Source organism: Paroedura picta, chromosome 9, assembly GCF_049243985.1.
Source record: "Paroedura picta isolate Pp20150507F chromosome 9, Ppicta_v3.0, whole genome shotgun sequence".
NCBI lineage: Eukaryota > Metazoa > Chordata > Lepidosauria > Squamata > Gekkonidae > Paroedura > Paroedura picta.
In genome coordinates this window covers 69,977,040-69,997,001 of record NC_135377.1, presented here as the reverse complement: position 1 = coordinate 69,997,001, position 19,962 = coordinate 69,977,040, and the positions used below count along the sequence as shown (strand labels likewise).

At 48.4% G+C, this 19,962-nt stretch overlaps 1 protein-coding gene across 1 annotated transcript in view; it reads right to left on the bottom strand.

The window, feature by feature from the left end:
* DUSP22 (dual specificity phosphatase 22) overlaps window positions 1–14,513 on the bottom strand; it is a 32,812-nt gene extending 18,299 nt beyond the window's left edge. Inside the window, exons 1-3 of the mRNA XM_077353289.1 lie at window positions 14,157–14,513; window positions 10,301–10,334; window positions 3,690–3,772 (exon numbers count right to left, since the gene is read on the bottom strand). Coding sequence (XP_077209404.1) covers window positions 3,690–3,772; window positions 10,301–10,334; window positions 14,157–14,177 — 138 coding nt within the window. The 5' untranslated portion in view covers window positions 14,178–14,513. The remainder of the gene's footprint in view (window positions 1–3,689; window positions 3,773–10,300; window positions 10,335–14,156) is intronic.
* Between the last annotated feature and the right edge of the window lie 5,449 nt (window positions 14,514–19,962).

The window sequence follows — 19,962 nt, the reverse complement described above, 5'->3', positions numbered from 1 at the left end:
TTTAAGAAGCAATCACCCAGGACAGTTTGAACGTTTGTGACTCATTTTATTCTTGAAAATATTCAAACGGTTCGGCAAGAAATAAAGTCACGCCGTTATTTCATCATTTTAAAAGTACTCCCTGGGTGAACAAAACAGGCATTTGGGATAGATAGGTAGGTAGATAAATAACCAAGGCTGGAGCATTATGCAATATTTCTGAACCTGGAGGAACGATTTTATTTAAAGGTGTTGAGCCTTGACAATGGCGAAGCAATTTTTAGTTGATTTGCCCATTTCTGTTTGTTTGAGCAATAAGCGACCAGAGCCATTCATGTTGAAATTACATTACCAAAACATATATTGGTAGACCTCTGCTGCAGATTCTTAATAGCCAGGTCAGCTGCAGAGTTAAAGCTCCAGCCATACACCTAAAAGGAAACTTATTCAGATTATTTAAAAGGTGAATTTCACCTAAACTTAATGCTTTCCCTCCCTTGCCATGGAAACAGGATTCTTCTCCAGAATTTATCTTCTCAGAATTTCATGGGGCAGAACAGAGACCCAAATGCAACATACGGAGAACACAAAAGGAGGAAGGACATCAGTAATAGGAATTAAAATCCAAAAGACCTTGGCAACACCTCACTCAAACAAAACTCTATATAGTACTACTAATAAATCATTTCGAGCATAAAATGGAGAAGTGTTTATTTTTGAAGGCTGTATTACTCTAACTGAGAATCAGCCCGATACAAATGGGTTGATTCCAAGTTCTGATGAAACGTTCAGCAGAATTAGTCAGAACAAAGACGTTGGTTAAAAAAAAAAAATTAAACTGCATCTAACACCTATTTAAACCAACCTTTTAAAAAGAATTCTCTGTTCAGTTGTAGCATGCTGAACATGACAATGAATTGCCCTGGGTGATGGAATATACCCCAGAATAGTAAAAGTACCCAAAACCCATGAGAATGGTGGGGAGGTTATTTTTCTGAAAGTATATGGGATTACCCTACCAGCACACGTGTACTTTATTTTTAGCTGGCATGGAAACTTTTTTTCTCTTTCTAGCTTCAGATATCCCCCCCCCCCGAATTTTGTAAAACATGGATTAAGCATAAAAATGTCCAAAGCTAGCATCTTCAGTCAAAAGCATTACGGGTTGCACCTGTGTCTTTAAAATGTAATGTCCCCAAAGCCTTTTCCTGGAATTTCTGAGAGTCTTGAATAGACCTCTAAATGGGAAAGGGGGGGGAGGCCTGAGCTTCTACTGATTTTAACGGCTCCTGGTTGTACTTCATTGCCTTCAAATTCGGCTTTGCCACAGATAGTTACAGAAAGTTCAGGGCATCGGCAACCCAAGTTGACTGCTGCGAGTAAGTTAACGGGGTAAATGTAAATTTCGACAGGCTGAAGAACACCCAAGATATTCTCCTTTCTGACTGGTTCATAGGGATTCAAAACACAGCTCTCCTTTGCAACTTAACATATTATAACAGATAATCACCGAAAAGCTTATTGAGAGATAGACAATGACTGTGAAGTTCCAGAATACGTTTCAGGAAAGTGTCCGTACAGTTGCGGGTTTTTTCCATCAGTGTAATGTTTAATTTTGTTCTACACTGGGCTAATGAATTAATAACAAAAAAAAAAAGGAAAACTCGGTATAATTTACATAACAGTTTCTAGAGATATTGTTCTCTAGAATAAAGTCATCAAAGTATCAGTATCGTTTTTCGTTTACCTTGACTACAAGCCTTCCGTTTAACTAGTCCTAAATACAGCACCAAAGAAGGGATGGCCCAGAAGTCTCTCTCCGTAGCTCCATTCCTTGAAGATGAGCTGCCATGAACTGCCCAAACAGTGTACCTTCCAACCCATTTAAACTGTCAAGCCAGCTGGCAAACAAGAGAAAACTTTGGCAATCCCGAAGGGACGCATCCCCAAATTCTTTGGCTACCTCTCCTCAGCCGAAATATTTCCGCTACATTTTGTCAGTCAAAAACCACTTTAAAGGCAACAATTAGCCACAGAAGGGACGATTATCTTGGTCTTCAAGGTAAGCTGAGAGAGCAGCTCAAGTTGTCAATTGTTCTACTCTGTTCCCAAGAGGCAGCAGAGGAAAATGCAGTACAAATCTGACCAGGGCAATGTGTTAATTTTCAAAAGACTGAGAAAGGTAACCAGTGAAAATATGAATACCCCCAATTCCTGATTTTTGTTATCATCAAGGACAGGGGTGGGCCTCCAGATGTCCACGGACTACAATGTCATGGACTACAATTCCCATGAGCCCCTGCCAGAGAATGCTGGCATGGGCTCATGGGAATTGTAGTCCATGGACATCTGGAGGGGCACAATTTGCCCACCCCTGATTAAGTACAATAGGCTGAATCCACGTGTAGTTTTCTACCAGCAGGAAGGTGGGTGATCTTTGAAAATTTCCCCTTTCTGCTAGTTCTGAGGTTCTCCAGTCCTTCAGAAGTAGCATTGAAATGAACCCCATCAAGCTGAAGGTAGTTAGTCCAGTTATTCTGGCATGAGTGCCTTCCTTTATAAAAAAAAAGACCTTTGGTTTCAGCCTGAATCCTCAAGGCTTAGTGCTGTGTGGACTTCACAGAGCCCTGGACTAGTGATTTTATAATCCTCACTAGAATTAAAGCCCGTTGTAGGTGTTAATACAATGGGAGCTAGAATGGGGGGAGGGTTTTAAATATAGGAAAGAGAGAGAGGTTGAAAAAAGAGACTGATTAAGAAACAGAGATATAGGTAAAGAGGAGAGAAAAAGAAAGAGAGAGCTAAGGAAAGAGGGAGAGAAAAGAGAGTGGTAGAAATATAGATAGAAAGTAAGAAAGAGAGACATAGAAAGAAGAACAGAGAGAAAGAGGGAGAGAAAGACACAGAGAGAATGACAGAGAAAGAGAGGGAAAGAAATAGATAGTAAGAAAGAGAGGAAAAGAAATAAACAGAGATAGAAAGAAAGCAACAGATAAAGAAAGGGAGAAAGAGGGATAGAAAGAGAGAAAAAGGAGAGATGTAGCAAGAGACAGAAAAGAGAGAGGAGAGAAAAAGGGGGAAAGGACTGGCACAGCATCACCCAGGATCAGCAGGCCTTTTTTTTTGGGGGGGGGGGAAGGAACCCCTCCCCCTAGATTGCCAAAGGCCTGGCATGGCCTGGCCAAGTCTCGGTGGCTGCTTTCACAGCCTGCCGAGGTTTAGCCAGGCCTTTGTGGCCCAGGGGGGAGGGAGGGCAGGAACTCCCCCCCCCAGGAGCCTCACTTACCTCCTCTCCCCACAGCAGCCACATTGCCCCTGGCTGGCCTGCTGGGGGCAGGTGCCATTGGGGCCAGGCCAATCAGGACACACCCGCTGTTCGAAAATGAAGTCCTGACAGTTCCCGCCTACCAGGGCCTTGCACAAATATTTCAACAGCACAAGCTGTTACAGATGGGGACTTTCTTTTACACATAAGAAAGTCATGCCAATCAACAGTAAAGAAGCCAAAGCAGGCCATGGAGGGGAAAAAAACGAAGGCCTGTATCCACCCATCATTGTATGTTAGACTATTGCTATGTGCCTGGTTGGGACTCCGTGCCTTATTAGGTGAGCCTAAACCCAACAAAGATCCATAAGCAGGCATTTCTAGCAAGGCTGTGGCTGAAGAACTTCTCGTGACCACAGAAGCAACACGTTTCCCCACCCCTTACCTCAAGCATAGGTCTCGCGCTGTCATGGATAGAAAGGATGTGTGTAATGTTGTTCCGTTTCAGCTGTTCGGAGTCACGAGCGTCTGTAGTACAAAAAGGAAGACCATTTATTTATTTGTTAGATTGCAATGATTGCTCCTCCTGGCAAGCCAGCATGGGGCGGTTAACAACATTGCAAGAAATACGTATCTCAAAAAATCATCAGTTAAAACAAGTTAAAGCAATTGCGCAATTAGAACATCATTCAGATTCTGCTGCTGCACTAGTATGGATGAGTCATTGCCTATAGATGCTTCCTATGCCTAAGGGAGGGCTCTTGTTACTCATTATTGGTCCTGACCAAATACCTGGTGGAACAGCTCTGTCTTGAAATCCCATTGAAACTGAACCAATTCCTGAAGGGTCCGCAGCTCTACCAGGAGCTCATTCCACCAGGTGGTACCAGGACTGAGAAGGCCCTGGCCCTGGTTGAGGTCAGACTTGTGTTTCAAGGGCCAGGGATCACCATGCCGGTTCGTATTGGCAGAGTGTAGAGCCCTTGAAGGGGGGGGGGCGTATAATCGGCCAGGCATTCCCACAGATATGTGGGGCCCAGGCTGTGAATAGCCTTGAAGGTTAAAACTAGAACCATGAACCTGATTCAGAATTCTATCAGAAGCCAACACAACTGCTTAAGGATAGGTGTAATGTGGGTTCTCCATGGTGTTCCAGTGAGAACCCAAGCAGCTGTATTCTGGACTGGTTGCAATATCCGGGTCAGAGAAAAGAGAAGGCCCATGTAGCATGATTTAAAGTGATTCAGCCTGGAGATGACCCTTGCATGGATCACTGCAGTTAGGTGCTCTGGGGACAGGTAGGGTGTTAGTTGCTTTGCTAGGCATAGGTGGGAAAACACCAGCTGTGCTACTTCAGTGACCTGTGCCTCCATAGAGAGGGAGGCATCGAAGATCATGCCCAAATTCCTAGCTGACTGTGCAGGTGTACACTATACCTAGCCTAGGATGGCAAGCACACTTTCTCTCCTGGTCCCTTCCTCCCCAGCCGTCTTTGAAGGGTTCAGTTTCAGGCCACTCTGCTTGAGCCAAAACATCACTGCTTCCAGGAGGAGTCTGGTTGGCCATCTATAAGCAGAGCCATCTTTATCCCACTTAATCATCACATATCACAAGGCAGATTGAATGCTAATGCATGTTCCTGCACTTCCGGCCTTGTAGGACTGAGTTATGAAGGAGGGCAGCCCCTCTTGAACATGCAACCTCAATCCCTAAATGGAAAGACAGTGGACTCTCCGAAGTCAACAAATGTGATTTTTATTGCACTCTTCTCCTCTCCTTCCTCCTAGGCTCACCTGTTCTCAGATCTCAGACGCTAAGCAGGATCATCTCCGGCTAGCATTTGGATGGAAGACCTCCAAGTATTTGGATGGGAAACCTCCAGGGTCGTACTGCAGAAGCAGGCAAAGGCAAGTCACCTCTGAATGTCTCTTGCCAAAAACCCCTACAGCAGGCCTTCTCCACCGGGGTTTTCTGGAGATCAGTTGTGAGATGGGGCTTTCCCCAGACCCACCTGGAGGCTGGCAACTCTACGGGAGGCCAACATCAGGACAATCCGTCATCACCATTATGGGCTTCCCAGAAGAATCTGGCTGGCCACTGTGGGAAGCAACATGGCTGACTACATGGACCCAGCAGGACTACTGTTTCTTTACCCCTCCTCTGCCTGTCTCTGGCCTCAAATGCGCATGCAATGTGGCTTACAGGGCTATAAATAGGGTTGGTGGATGGACACTGTTGGTGGATGGGGAGGTAGGGTGGATGGAGCCTAGGGAGGTCAGGGACATCAATGGGGTCCAGTGACATGAAGTCCACCCTCCAAAGCATCCCTTTCCTCCAGGGGAACTGATCTCTGTAGTCTGGATACGAGCTGTACTTTAGGGGGATCCTGAGGTCCCATCTGGCATCCCTCCATGGGAAATGATAAAGCCAGCACCCATAAAATGCAAGCTGCAGGCTTGTGTAGCCAAAGGAGAGGGATTGGTTGGTTGGTTAATCTTACTTGATTTCACTATATGAATACAGGAGTGTAGTGGCTGAAAGGTTAAATTCCCTGTCCTTTCCTGCATGGCCCAGAGGCAAACTGAAGGCACACCAACCTGCGACTTGCACATCACGGAAAGGAGCTTTGCTTGCTCTGTCCGCACACTTATGCTTTTAGACCAGCTTTTTTCAATATTTTGACCATGGAGGAGCCCCTGAACTAATTTTTCAGACTTCAATGAAGTCCTAAGAAGCGATGTCTTCTGCCCCACCCCCAGAAGTGACATCACTACCTGTACCCTTAGCCCTCCTTTTGTTCCCTCCCCACGCCTTCACCGCTACTATGGTGGCTCTGCTTCATGTAGGCCGGAAAGAAGAACAGGAGCCGAGAAGGAAGCCAGGACACCCCACACCACTTTAAAGCTCCCATGGACCCCCATCAGAGCTCCTGCAGAACCCCAGGGGTCCACAAACCTGTTTTAAAGGTAAAGGTGTCCCCCCTGTGCAAGCACCGGGTCATGTCTGACCCTTGGGGTGACGCCCTCTAGCGTTTTCTTGGCAGACTCAATACGGGGTGGTTTGCCAGTGCCTTCCCCAGTCATTACCATTTACCCCCCAGCAAGCAAACTGGGTACTCATTTTACCAACCTCGGAAGGATGGAAGGCTGAGTCAACCTTGAGCCGGCTGCTGGGATTGAACTCCCAGCCTCATGGGCAGAGCTTTCAGGCTGCATGTCTGCTGCCTTACCACCCTACGCCACAAGAGGCTCTAAACCTGTTTTAGACCATAGCAATATAGAAATGAAGACCTTTTTTTCAAAGTTTGGTAATTAACGTCCCCAGAAGACTGCTGCTGGGCCATTGCCAATTTATTTCATGCCTCCAATGACAACATTTCATAGCCCTCCTTGCAGAAGCCCATAGTTAGGACAGAGGCTACAAGGCACGCATGCTGCAGGGCTGTTCTAAACACCAAAGCGCTGACTCACTTTTGACATCTCAGCCCACTCCTCTTTGCTCTTGACTCAGTTGCGGAGGGAGAAATTCAGAGAACTAAATTGGGAAACTGATACCCGTTTGCAGTTTCATCATTCATGCTCAGCGTATCGTCCGGCGCTTGTCGCTAAGTGCAGCCGTCACAACGGAGGCTGGCTCGGTGTTGTATTCGACAGGCTTCAGATCAAGTGGCAGGCATTTGTGGCGTGCATCTTCTCACCATGCGCAAAGGTCAGGCATCCACAAAAGCCACTGCCCGCCACATTCAGTATTACTTAAACACACGCTGTCTTATGCACAGTGTGGAGAATAATCCATGTAGCCAGCCAGCCAGTGTGGCATTAAAAGGTAAAGGTATCCCCTGTGCAAGCACCAAGTCATGTCTGACCCTTGGGGTGACGCCCTCTAGCGTTTTCATGGCAGACTCAATACGGGGTGGTTTGCCAGTGCCTTCCCCAGTCATTACCGTTTACCCCCCAGCAAGCTGGGTACTCATTTTACTGACCTCGGAATGATGGAAGGCTGAGTCAGCCTTGATCAAACCCCCAGCCTCATGGTCAGAACTTCAGACAGCATGTCGGCTGCTTTAACACCCTGCGCCACAAGAGGCTATAGTGTGGCAATAGGGGCCTCTAATCAGGAGTACTGGGTTTGATTCCTCACTCTTCCTCCACAGGCAGCCAGTTGGGTGACCTTGGGCCAGACACAGTTCTCTCAGAGCTCTCACCTACTTCACAAGGTGTCTGCTGTGGGGAGGGGAGGGGTAGGCGATGGTAAGCCACTGTGAGACGCCTTTGGGTAATGAAAAGTGGGGTATAAAACCCAACTCTTCTCCTTCTAAAGCAAAGCCATCTCAGAAAACCCATGAAGATTACACATGAAACCAGGGGCGGTGGGGATTGATCCTGTCGGCACATTTGGAATTGTCAGAGGCGGTGGGGAGTTCCACCTCAGTCAATGGCTTCAACAAGCCAACTCCCAAAAGGCTTCTGTGAGAGGCAGAGCCAAATAGGACACCTCCGGGGAAGAGGGAAAGCCTGAAGGGGTAGTGAAACCCAAGAAAAGCCCAAGTGCTTATCAGATCTCCTGACCCTCCAGTGGAAAACCCTTTCATTGGAAAAAAGGCATCCAAAAACAAGCCCTGCCTTACAATGGCCCCCTGCCACCTAAAATGCTCAATGGGCATCAAGGGAGGTAGCGAGGGACACCACGGCGCCCACAGACACCACGTTGGGGAACCCTGCACTAGACAGTTGCATTCTGAAGTTCCTTCAGGGTTGTGAGTGTCCTGCATAGTGCAGGGGGTTGGACTAGATGACCCATGAGGGCCCCTCTATGATTCTATGATTCTTCCCCCTCCCAGAGTGCCTTCCTTCAACTCATTTTGCAAGGAGCTGATGCATGGTGATACTTGGAATTTCATATCCACTCCAGTCTTCAAAAATGTGAAGCAGCACGTTTATTTATTTGTTTGCTTGTCTATTTATTACATTTGAATACCTCCCTGGCTCGCTGGCGTGGTTCTGCTGTTCTTGAGGGTGATATGAATTCCTCCCCGCCATTAACTCCATGGTTACCTCCTCCCACAGGTCATCTAAACTAGAATCTCTTGCGTAGGGAGCTAAAACGGCAAGCCTCAACTTCCTTGGAAGGTGAAACACCATGAAACTGACAGCCAATTGGACAACTCGGCCCGTAGTGGTGACCCAGATGGGACATGGTAAAGTTCACTTCTTAAGGCCAAAATACATAGTATCATCCAGGCTAGAGATGTAAAGGCCTCGAGAAAAGGCGGGAAATGGGGGGAAGGGGAGGCGGAAGGGTGGGTTCCCTAAGCTTTCCATATTCTACTCTAGCCTAGTGCAAGGAGCCCATTTTTGAAGCAGAAAAACTGACACCAACAAGGCATTGCTCATTTTCGCTGTGTAGCTCCATTTTGAAGGCCAAAAGGGAAGAGGGAGGGGTGTTGCCCATTCCACCTCATTTTGCCTCCTTCCACAGTTCGTTGGAGAGAAGGGCATGCGTGGCCAGCATCAAGTGGAAGCTTGGTCAGGCCCCTACTAGGGGTCTCAAGAAGGTCCACCAAAAATAAGACCAACCCACACTGGGCAGCTAAATCACCACCATGATTGAGGACATCTTGAAACTGCCTCTGCTTCCTCCATCCGAGAGGAGGGTGGAGAATGAACTGGTCATGGCGCTCCCCTTCCCTTTCCTGGCTTCTCACAGGCTCATGTGAACTAGCTTGCCCTAACTCCCAGAATCCTCTGCTGCTCTTGCTAGTCCCCTCTCACTCCTCCTTCTGTTTTTTGTTATCTCATCCCTGGTGTTGAGATTATGTCACTGGAACCTTCTGGCTGCTGGTGCTGAAATCAAAAATGTTATCTGAAGAGGGGAAGGGTGGGGGGAGGTTGGTGTGACTGGCAATTTGGTGCCAAAAGCTTGCATATAATTCCCTGGCTACTCCTGGGTTCCTCAGCCTTAACAATGCCTGTTTCCCTGTTGCAATCTCCTAAAATGAACTGTTGAGTTCTCCCAGCCTGGAATTCTCTGTTTGTATCCTTCAGTCTGGGGGTGCTCAGGATTCTGACAGAACTAGCTCCTGTTGCCAAATGCACCCCATGAGTGGGGAGGGAGAAGGAGCCCTCTTCCCTTAGAAAGGCATGCTCAGAAAGGCAACTGCTACCCGGTGGAGTCTTCTGACGGCTGCAACAACCACCGACAGCTGCACCTTTAGCTACCTGGCCCAGGATCCAAGAGAGGAAGAGGCGAACTTACAGTCTGCTGCCACATGGACACCACTGCTCACCCCAAGGATGGACCATGGGTTAATCCCAGGTGGCAACCAGCAATGCCCTCTCTTGCTGAAGCATCTGTGCTGCTCACTGGGGAGGGAGACATAACAGCAACGAAGAGTAGCTTGCGCCCAGCTCACTTGACTCTGCTGGGGGTGGTGCCCAATAAATTGGGGGACTCCCGGGAAACACTCCCACTTACGGGCATCTTGCCATGGTCTGCTCAGAACCTGAACTGAACCCTTATGACCTAGGAAGTCTATCCCTGCCCACAAAGGCTCTTGGGAGGTGAAGTAAGCACAGGAGCTGACAACCAGAAGAGCCAGGAGGCACCCTTGAAGGACCAGTGTGGACTACTCTCACGCCCATCTCCCCACATATTTCACCAACTTGGCCTGCCAGAGTCCAATAGCCCCAATCCTGTTTAGTTTTCTAAAAACTAAAGAAACTGGGAGCCCTGTGTTTATATCCCATGAATGTACCTAATTTTCTGTCCTCGGATTTTGGAACTCATGCATGATTCCAAGCACTATCATTCAAGACACAGCTTTTGGCCATAGGCCCTTAAGGTCTCCACTGAGCGGAGAAGTTGTGTGTGTGTGTCCACTATGTGTGCTGGCCAAGTTAAGATGTGGTCGATTGATGCAGGGGCTGTGTGCCCTTCCGGTTGTTCCTGCCCTCCCTGAAGGCCCAAACGCCCAGGAGAGTCACAGTCAGGACTCCCGCCTGAGCTGACAAGTCCCAAGCAGGTAAACACTCGAGTTGCAAAAGGGAATAACTTTACCTTTGAAATTTCCAAGGAACAAGCCAGGAAGGATCTGCAAGACAGAAAGAGAACATCAGATGTCGATCTCTTGTGGTAACACGAGCTGACGCAGGTCAATTTGCATACAGGATGGAACAGGACGCTGCAAAAGGTCTACACAGTATGAAAACACAGCCAAGTTTAACATGTTTCCCTTCTTATGTTTCCGATGCCAATGCTTCACCGTGAAAAGGTTTTTCTTTTGGGGTCCAGTGTCCCCAGACCGAAAAATTTATTTGCAGATTTCACATGAGATTGGAACATGAGGTAGAATAGGAAAACCTGAAAAACAGGAGATGGAACTTGTTTGCCTAAAGTGTTTGCCGGGAGAATTCCTTGTTTGCTTTGGATTGTTTTAAACATCTTTTTAAAAACAGCATTACATGGTATACATTTTAGGTTTAACCACAGCGATAACTACAGGTGAAGAAAGCCTTCACAAACATATATTGTAACGGATGTATATAATTCTTTGTCACACACAATGATGGCCACTAGATTAGATGAGAAGAAGAAGAGTTGGTTCTTGTACGGCACTTTTCTCTAACCTGTCTGAAAGCGGCTTACAATCTCCTTCTCTTTCCTCTCCCCACAACAGACACTGTGTGATAGGCGAGGCTGAAAGAGCCCTGATATTACTGCAAAAGAAGAGTTGGTTCTTATATGCCGCTTTTCTCTACCGAAGAAGTCTCAAAATGGCCTACATTCACCTTCCCTTTCTTCTCCCCACAACAAATACCCTGTGAGGTAGGTGAAGCTGAGAGATCCCTGATATTACTGCTTGGTCAAAACAGCTTTGGGTGACCTTGGGACCGGCCCAAGGTCACCCAGCTGGCTGCATGTGGAAGAGCATGGAATCAAACCCAGCTCGCCAGATAAGAAGTCTGCACTCCTAACCACCTACACCGCCGGTTTTAAAATGTGCTAAGACCAATTCATGGCTAATCCTTATCCATGGTTCCTCTATATATTTGTGAAACAGCCTGGTGGGTGGAACATGTCCGTCTGTCCAAGTTGGAATACGGCCAATCAGGGTGCAGCCAGCAATGCTGGCTGATTGGCCCTCCCCTGCAACTCCCACCCTCTATCCCTGGACTCTAGACTCTTTGCTATCAGATGCGCCTCAGTGCCTGGAGCCAGCAGCAGGTAAAGGGAGAGGGCCGGGGCAAAGGGTCGTGGCCTGCTAATGAGGGCCTCTTGGCCTGCTAGGCTGAGCGCACTAACGAGGGCCTCCCACCTGCTGCCTGCCTGCTAAGGAGCTTTGTCCCAGCCCTGCTAACGAGCTGGCCAGCCCCTACCCACCCCACTTGATCTGGCTGTGAGCTGCAACCCAAAGCCACCTTAAGCTGCTTGGCTGGGGGCCAGGGGGGCGGTTCCTAGGAATGAGCTTTGAAGCTAGTAAAGGTATATTAGCCCTGCAACAGCTAATTTAAGGAGGGGGGAGGAAGAGAAGAAGAAGAAGAGTTGGTTTTTATACCCAACTTTTCTCTACCTTAAGGAGTCTCGAAGTGGCTTACGATCGCCTCCCCTTCCTCTCCCCACAACAGACCCTGTGAGGTAGGTGAGGCTGAGAGAGCCCTGATATTACTAAAGAAGAGTTGGTTCTTATATGCTGCTTTTCTCTACCTTAAGGAGTCTCAAAGCGGCTTACAATCACTTCCCCTTCCTCTCCCCACAACAGGCACCTTGTGAGGCAGGTGAGCCTGAGAGAGAATTGTGTCAGGCCCAAGGTCATCCTGTTGGCTTTATGGGGAGAAGTAGTGGGGAATCAAACTCAGTCCTCTAGTTATGAATCTGCTGCTCTTAACCACATCAACACACTGGCTCTCTGGAGGCTTCAGGATAGATTGGAGGCTTTATTATTAGAGAGCCAAGAGAACCAAGAGAGCCCGCTTGGTGTAATGGTTAAGAGTAGCAGGTTGTAATCTGGTGAGCTGTATTGGATTTCCCAATCTTCCTCTACATGCAGCCGCCTGGGTGACCTTTGGCTCATCACAGCCCTGATAGAGCTATTCTGACTGAGCAGTAATATCAGGGCTCTCTCAGCCTCACCTACCTTACAGGGTGTCTGTTCTGGGGAGAGGAAAGGGAAGGGGGTTGTAAGCCATTCTGAGACTCCTTCGGGTAGAGAAAAGTATAAGAACCAACTCTTCTTCTGGGGTGGTGTTGCTCCTTTGCCTTCAACCAAAGGCTTGGCAGAAGAGCTCCCTTTTGCAGGCCCTGTGGGACTGTTTCAATGCTGGAAGGGCCCTGATCTCTTCTGGGAGCCCATTCCACCAAGAGAGGACGCAGCAACAAAATGGTTGCCCCAGGAGGCGGAGCCAGGCACAAAATGATTGCCACCGCTTCAGTCATACAGTTTAGATTAGGGGTAGATCATGGACATCTGGAGGGCTGCAGTTTGATTACCCCTGGTTTAGATCCTTGTGTAGCCGTGGTAGGCAGCAGCTGCTAAAGAAACATGTAAATAAGTCTCCACAGGCAAGTAAATGTCTAATAGCCCAAAGCCTTGAAGGGCAAAATCCCTACCTGGCCCCGCCCACTTCCAAAAAACACCTGGCAGGCAGCAGAAAAGGTGTCGCTGGTAGGGATGCCAGTCCCCAAGTGGGACCTGAGGATCCTCTGGTTTCACAGCTCATCTCCAGGTGACAGGGATCAGTTCCCCTGGAGAAAATGGCTGCTTTGGGAGGTGAACTCCATAGCATGATACTCCTTTGAGGTCCCTCCCCGCCCCAAATCTTGCCCCCTCCTGGCTCCATCCCCAAAGTTTCCTGGTATTTCCCAACCCAGAGCTAGCTACCCCAGTGGGTGCCCCTCAGACATAATTTGGGGACCCTCCTTGTGTCTCAAAGATAAAGGCAAATTGGCACAAATAAACAAATCCCCAACCACTGTGGTCAGCTTCATGGGTCCTTCTGTGGTTGCCCTCACCATGTAGGGTGCACCCCAATAAACAGCCTCCTGTCCCGTCACCAAGATGAGAGAATTCCCTCTCTGAGGAGATCCCTCTGTTCCTTCCTTTCATTGTTTTACACCCCTAAGTGAGTTTTTATCTGTTCTGTCTGGTTTTCCGTTGCTGACCCTCCTTCCTGGTTAGGTGCTTTACCTGTGTACATTGTTTTCCTTTCTTTTGAGACTGTGGATATCCAAAGTTTGTGTTGGGTTTTTTTTAATTCTTTTTCTTGGGGACTCTAAGCTGGTTGTAAAGTTATGATATGACATGTCTATAATGTCTTTTAATGAACCAATGCGCAGGCATAACGTAGTCACTGCACCGCCCAACCGTGACTGGTAGGCGCCGGAGCTACCTTCCGACGGAGAGCCGTGTCAATCCCCAACCCCTTTACACAAGTGCAAGTGCAAGCGCCGCCTTCGCACGTGTGAACGCGCAGCGCAGGAGGCGGCGGCCGAGAAAGGAAGCCCGCAACGCCTCCCGGTCTTCCTGGCAGCAGCTTCAGCGACCGGGGCTACGGGAAGGGCAGGCCCCCCCGCCCATCGGGGCGCGTCCGAAGAGGACACCCGAGTCGAGCCACCGGCTGCGAGTTCCGCTCCCACTATGCAAATACGAAGGCGCGTCGGAGCCGCAAGGCAAGGAGACGCGCTCCGAGAGGATCTTACGCGCTGCTGAGACAGATCGGGACAGGATCGGGGGGAGGGGGGGAGTCCGGCTGCACACGCCCTGGCTCCGGGCTACACGTGCATTTGCAGAGGTCCCCCCCCAGGCTCCGAGCCCCCCCCCCCAAGCGCGGCTTCCGTCCTTTCCACCACCGGGAGGCGGGTCCTCCCCCTCGCAAGAGGCTCCCCGACGCGCAAAGGAGAAGCGAAACGCATTTACCTTGTTCATCCCATTGCCCATGGCTCTGAACGCGACCTGCCCCCGGGGTGGAGAGAGAGGCAAACCGGGGAAGGGGGGAAATGCGGGCGAGGCAGGAGGGGGGTGGGGAGGCGGGTCGGGACTTTGACGGAGCGCACGGCCGTAGGGCTCGGGAGGCCACGGAAGGTCTCTGCCCCGTGCGGCGGACGGGGACTTTCCCTGCGAGCGCCCGCTGATCAAAGGGTCTTTTCCCCACTAGACTTCCGCGGATCAAAGGCCGGGCGGCCAAGTTCGCGGCTCGCCCTGCCGGGAATTGCGTCTCTGCGCCGCCAGCCCCTCCACTCCCACGAGTGATTAAAACCCAGGCGCCGAGGGAAAGGCTGCTCCGGAGAGCCCCCGCGGAGCCTTCTGGGACTCGTGGTCCCGGCTCTCGTTCGGCCGCAAGGCTGGGGCGCGGCAAAAGACTACCAGGCCCGGCGTGCCGTTCGCCCCCCGACGGGCCGCGCCTCCTCGCGGGTGGAGCCTGGAAGCCGCGCCCCCTTCCATTCCTGGAAGGATGAGTAAGCGCCGCCGCCGCGGCAGCCCAGTTGTGGGGGCGTCGGGCTCGTTTGCTTTTCTGGGCAATCGCAGTCAAATTCCGCGACGTATTTTGGGTCTTTTGCAAGGAGATAAATATTGCAGCGTCTCGCCGGGCATGCAAAACACAGCCGGGCTTTTCCCCGGTAAACGGGCGACCGGCCCCAATTATAGTAGGTTTCAGATGATGGTAAGGACGCCGCCCCCGTTCGCCAGTGCTCCAGCTTGTACAACCGGCTTTGGTTTCTACCCGCCTGGCAGCTCATCTCCAAACTACCATGGACGCTTTGGAGGGGGGACCGCACTGAGGTCTCTGTCCTCTCCAGCGCCACCCTTTCCTTCTTCACTTAAAACAGGCAAAAGGTGATAGGAAAGATCGTGAGACCATGAAGAGCAGCTGCCGGTCTGAGTAGGCAATGCTGGCCTTGATGGACTGAGCATTTGATTTGTTGGCAGAGTTAAAATATGCATAGGGGAGGGGAGGCACCAAGGTGATTTAAAGGGTAAAAAATAGTTTTATTGTGAAGAGAGAGAACTTTGTATAGAGCAGGGGTGACCAAACCGTGGCTCTCCAGATGTCCATGGACTACAATTCCTATGAGCCCCTGCCAGCTGCTGGGAATTGTAGTCCATGGACATCTGGAGAGCCACAGTTTGGCCACCCCTGAGGAGAGGGAGACCTAACTAATTCTTAACTTTTCTGTATTCGGTATTGTCTGTTCTGGAGGCAAGCAGGGAGGAACTCTGCTCAATGGACCAGGAAGTCACCTGAGAAAGTGTTTTTGAGATTGCCTAGTTTAGACATTCAGTTACATTCATAGCCTTTGGTGGCGAGTGTGGAAGGAATCGTGCATGCCCAGCACTAGGAGTGTACAATCGCATACACCCAAGCTGAAAATATACCTTGAAAATGTCTCATTGATATCTTGCGGGTATATTTTGGCACTCCAAAGATAGCCACAGTTTTATGGAAAACCAGGGAGAAAAGATGTATCTGGGATTTTCTGGGACGTCCAAGTGTTCTAAGTGTTCCTTAGAAACACTGCTTTTTCTTTTTTCTTTTGTTACTATTTTTATTTGTTTAAACAAATAAGAAAGAGACACTGGCTTTTCTTTCCTCTGCCTCCTGGTTTTTATGGGATTCCTCACTGTTCTTGTAAGTTTCAAACTTGTCTTGTCAGTTTCAAGAGGTTTCCCCCTCCCCCCCCCCCCAGGCCCAGCAGGGAGAGAAACAGTCCTGAAGAGAATATGCAAAGCGGGTCCCTGACAACAAGGTCAGGAGCTGGAAAAACAAGATCCATAGTCAAGAGTCAGGAGCTGAAGGTCATTCAGAGAAGCAGCATCCATGAAGTCCAAGAGCAAGGCTTTTGCCACCCACCTGTGTTTACGCTCAGTGCGCTGCTCATAATGCATAGCTGCCTTGGCCTTTAGACTGGACTCTGCAGAGAGCCTCAGAGACCACTTCTGCCTTGTGCAGCCAGCCTTGCACTCCTGTGCCTTTCCTGTAAGGCCATGCGCTGCTTCCTACGCTGTTGATCAGGAGACCAGAGTGGGGAGCCAACTGTTGCTGGAGCTTCTGCCATAGGGCTGAGAGGCTGGAGGTGCTGGGTGGTTGATGTCTAGGAGATCCGAAACTTGACCTTATACATAGACATTGAACACTGTGCCATCCACTACATCCTAGCCCTTGTAATGGGAGGGAGGGACAAAACGTGCATTAAGCTTGCATTTGGTATATAAGCAGAGAGGACAAAGGAAACACTCTGGTATCCTGCCGCTTAGAACATGAGCCTCTCTTTGTAGAACCAAAGTAGATAAACTGGGCAGGCTACCAGGGCCGAAAACAAGGGGGCCAATGGCGTCCTTCGTCCTCTGCCAGGCGCTGATAAGGAGGTGGCATGATTCAGACAACAGCAATCAAATAAAAAGATGCTGGAGCTAATTTTGCACGGCTGGAGAGATAAAAAGCGACAGCCAAAAATAATCCAACTGCTGTTCTTGCCAGATCTGGGTTTTTATGGGGGGAGGAGTCCATTTATAATCTCATTCTCAAAAAGTCATTTGTATTACAACCCCGTTCACAAATAATTCCCCCCCCCTTAAAAAAAATCTTCCACCTGCTGATGGTTTTAACCAGCCTAGTCTAATCATTCAATGCATTTTTTAAAGCCTTCCCCTTCCCAGGCCCATTATTGGCCCTTATCACCCCATAAATGTTTGTCAAATTTTAAAAATATGTAGAAAACCAATTAACTCCCACCCATTCAGGAAACCTTTCCAGGGCTGTCAAGAAATCCCGGGGTTTCACGAAACTCTGGCTGAGAAAGCCTGGCCTAGGATACGGAGACCCGGATTCAAATCCCTGCTCTCCCATGAAGCTTTCTGGGTGACCTTGGGTCAATTTCTCTCTCCCAGATTGTTGAGAGTAGTGTAGAGTTTTACTTATTTATTTATATTTATATACCGCTGCTCGTGGTGGTTTACATTTAATGAATTGAAAGACTCATACATCGTAATACAAATAAAACCAATCTAACAATAGAGCCCCTAGCCCTAATGAATCAATAATAAAATTCAAATCACTAAAAAGATAGCAGCATAAAGAGAGCAGTTACTCGTCTCCAGGCAGTTGGCAAGCCTACCAATATCATTTTTCCATTATTATAATCAAGTCTCTTGCGGCACCTGAAAGGCAAACAAGATTTCATTCCAGTATCAGCATTTGTGGACCAGGGACCCCCCTGGATGTGTGATTTTGAACCTAAGTCGGAACCAGTTACCAATGTTCTGGTACAACACCCCTCACCCCCACCCAGTTGCACCTTTGAGGGGCAGAATGTATACAGAAGTGGCTCCATACTTTGTACTTTTTGGACTATGTCACCTGGACCTTGGTAAGCACTACCTTGATAGGTACTTATAGATCCTCCCTCCCCCTAAATAAAAAGCATCTGGGATATTAAAGAACTCTACAGGGGAAATTGCACTTGGAGGAGCTTTTCACCCAAAATCATGAGTTTTAGGCTCTAGAGCGTTAGATTTTTGCATTGAACAATGTAACATATTGGAGATGTGGCGGGGGGGGGGGGTGGATGGAGGAAATCCTGCAGTGATCTTCAGAAGCATTGTCAAGGTCACCAGAGAAACACAGCCCGTTCTCATTCCCCAAGAAGATAACTCGATAACAATGTACAGAGCTGGTCTGAGTTACTGAATATGCAAAAGGAGGGGAGAATCTAAACCAGAGGTCCCCAACAGGGTGCCTGCCGAGTGTTCTTAAAAAGTGGCTGGGGCCTTGTGGGGTATTCCCCAGCAAGGCTTGTGACTGGTCACTGGAGATATAATTGGCTGTGCAGATTTTTTAAATTGTTGCTGCGGCAGTGGCTGTCACCACAGGAGAAGTGTGTGACGGAAGGAACGCTGTGGTGGCCATCTTGTGACTGTCTATCTCCTGCAGCAGCTGTTTTGTGGCCGCCATTTTGTGGCTGCATGTGCCACGCTGAGTCAAAAGTCCAGAAGTGACCTCAAGCTTCAATCGGTTGGGGATTCTTGATCTAAATAAACCAAATATTCTACCACACTGGCATTTGGCTTGGGGTATTACGTCACCTCAAATATGATTTGTGCAAATTTCCTCACACAAATTTTATTTACTGATAGATTTTATTTATTTATTTACTTACACATTTTATTTACTTTATTTACTTCATTTCAGGTTCACTTTTCTTAGACTTAGAGCCAGTTTGGTGTAGTGGTTAGGAGTGCGGACTTCTAATCTGGCATGCCGGGTTCGATTCTGCACTCCCTCACATGCAGCCAGCTGGGTGACCTTGGGCTCGCCACAGCACTGATAAAGCTGTTCTGACCGGGCAGTGATATCAGGGCTCTCCCAGCCTCACCCACCTCACAGGGTGTCTGTTGTGGGGAGAGGCATGGGAAGGCGACTGTAAGCCGCTTTGAGCCTCCTTCGGGTAGGGAAAAGCGACATATAAGAACCAACTCTTCTTCTTCTTCTTCTTCTTCTTCTTCGTTGCAGCCAAGATGCCACAAGACTCCTGTTTATTTTTCACTGTGAAAGATTAGCACAGCACATCTCTGGAACATCATTCTAGTGTAAAGTCTGAGTCCAGTAGCAACTTTGGTTATTCCAATTAGATATTTAAGAATTGATTGAGGGAATTTTAGATGTGAGAAGGCTAACAATGGGATCGCCACCAGTGTTTATGTGGACGTTCCCTTCAGAAACTCTAAATAAATCAGTCCAAGATAACTGGAAAGTTGTTTTATTTAGAAGAACTTAAAATAACATACACACTAAACCTTTTGAAACATACACACAGGACGTTATGCTAAAGAAAAGCAGGGTTGAATGGGAATTGGTTGAGGAAGTAGAGAAACCCATAGTTACCATCACGAGGTGGGGAAGAAGTCCACGGAACCAACAAAGTTGATCAGCTTCATCATCATAATTAATAATATTAATATTTTATTTTACCCTGTCCTTCCCTGATTGGTGCAGGGAGACTGACAACAACTTAGAAACAATCATATAAATTAAGCATTAATACATTAAAACTTTTTAACAGTAAAAGAACATCTCCTCCTGATAATGTGAACGTTTCTGAGGGTTGGCCAGAACTTGTAGGGATTGCTTTTTGGTTTTGGTTTTGGCAAGGAAAAGAGAAAAGGACATCCAAGGAAAACAGACACAGGCTCACACAGAGGTGGGTATGTGTGGTGGGTGAGTCCTGGAAGGCACATGCACAGATGGGTACTAAGTATTCAGTTATATTGGAAAATTGTAACGTGTTATGTGTGATGTGCTAGCCCCTAAAACAAAGTACTTGATGCGGATTTCTGGTGTATGATAGAGACACTGGGATGGGTTTGTCTGGAGTGAGAACAAAACTCACGGTGGAACCTTGGAAATTTCCCAGGAACCCAACAATAACTGTGATAGCTCTACCAGAGTAGAACCAAAGATGTTCATGTTTCTTGACGACCCTTGGATTGCAGGATGAGAAGGTGCTAAATTGGAGCAGGCTGTTTGTGTCCACTAATTGAGTTTTGTGGGCATGATGGGAAGGAGAAATTGGGAGTTGATAAAATTAGTAGTACCTTACCTGGAGACTCTATTGTCCCAAAGATATGCGTCCCTGCTTTGGGTGGGGTTAGAAAGTCCATTAATGTAGCAATCCCACTAATCTAATCTAAAGAGTCCAGGTAACCCTTGGAGACCTGGCATCCATGT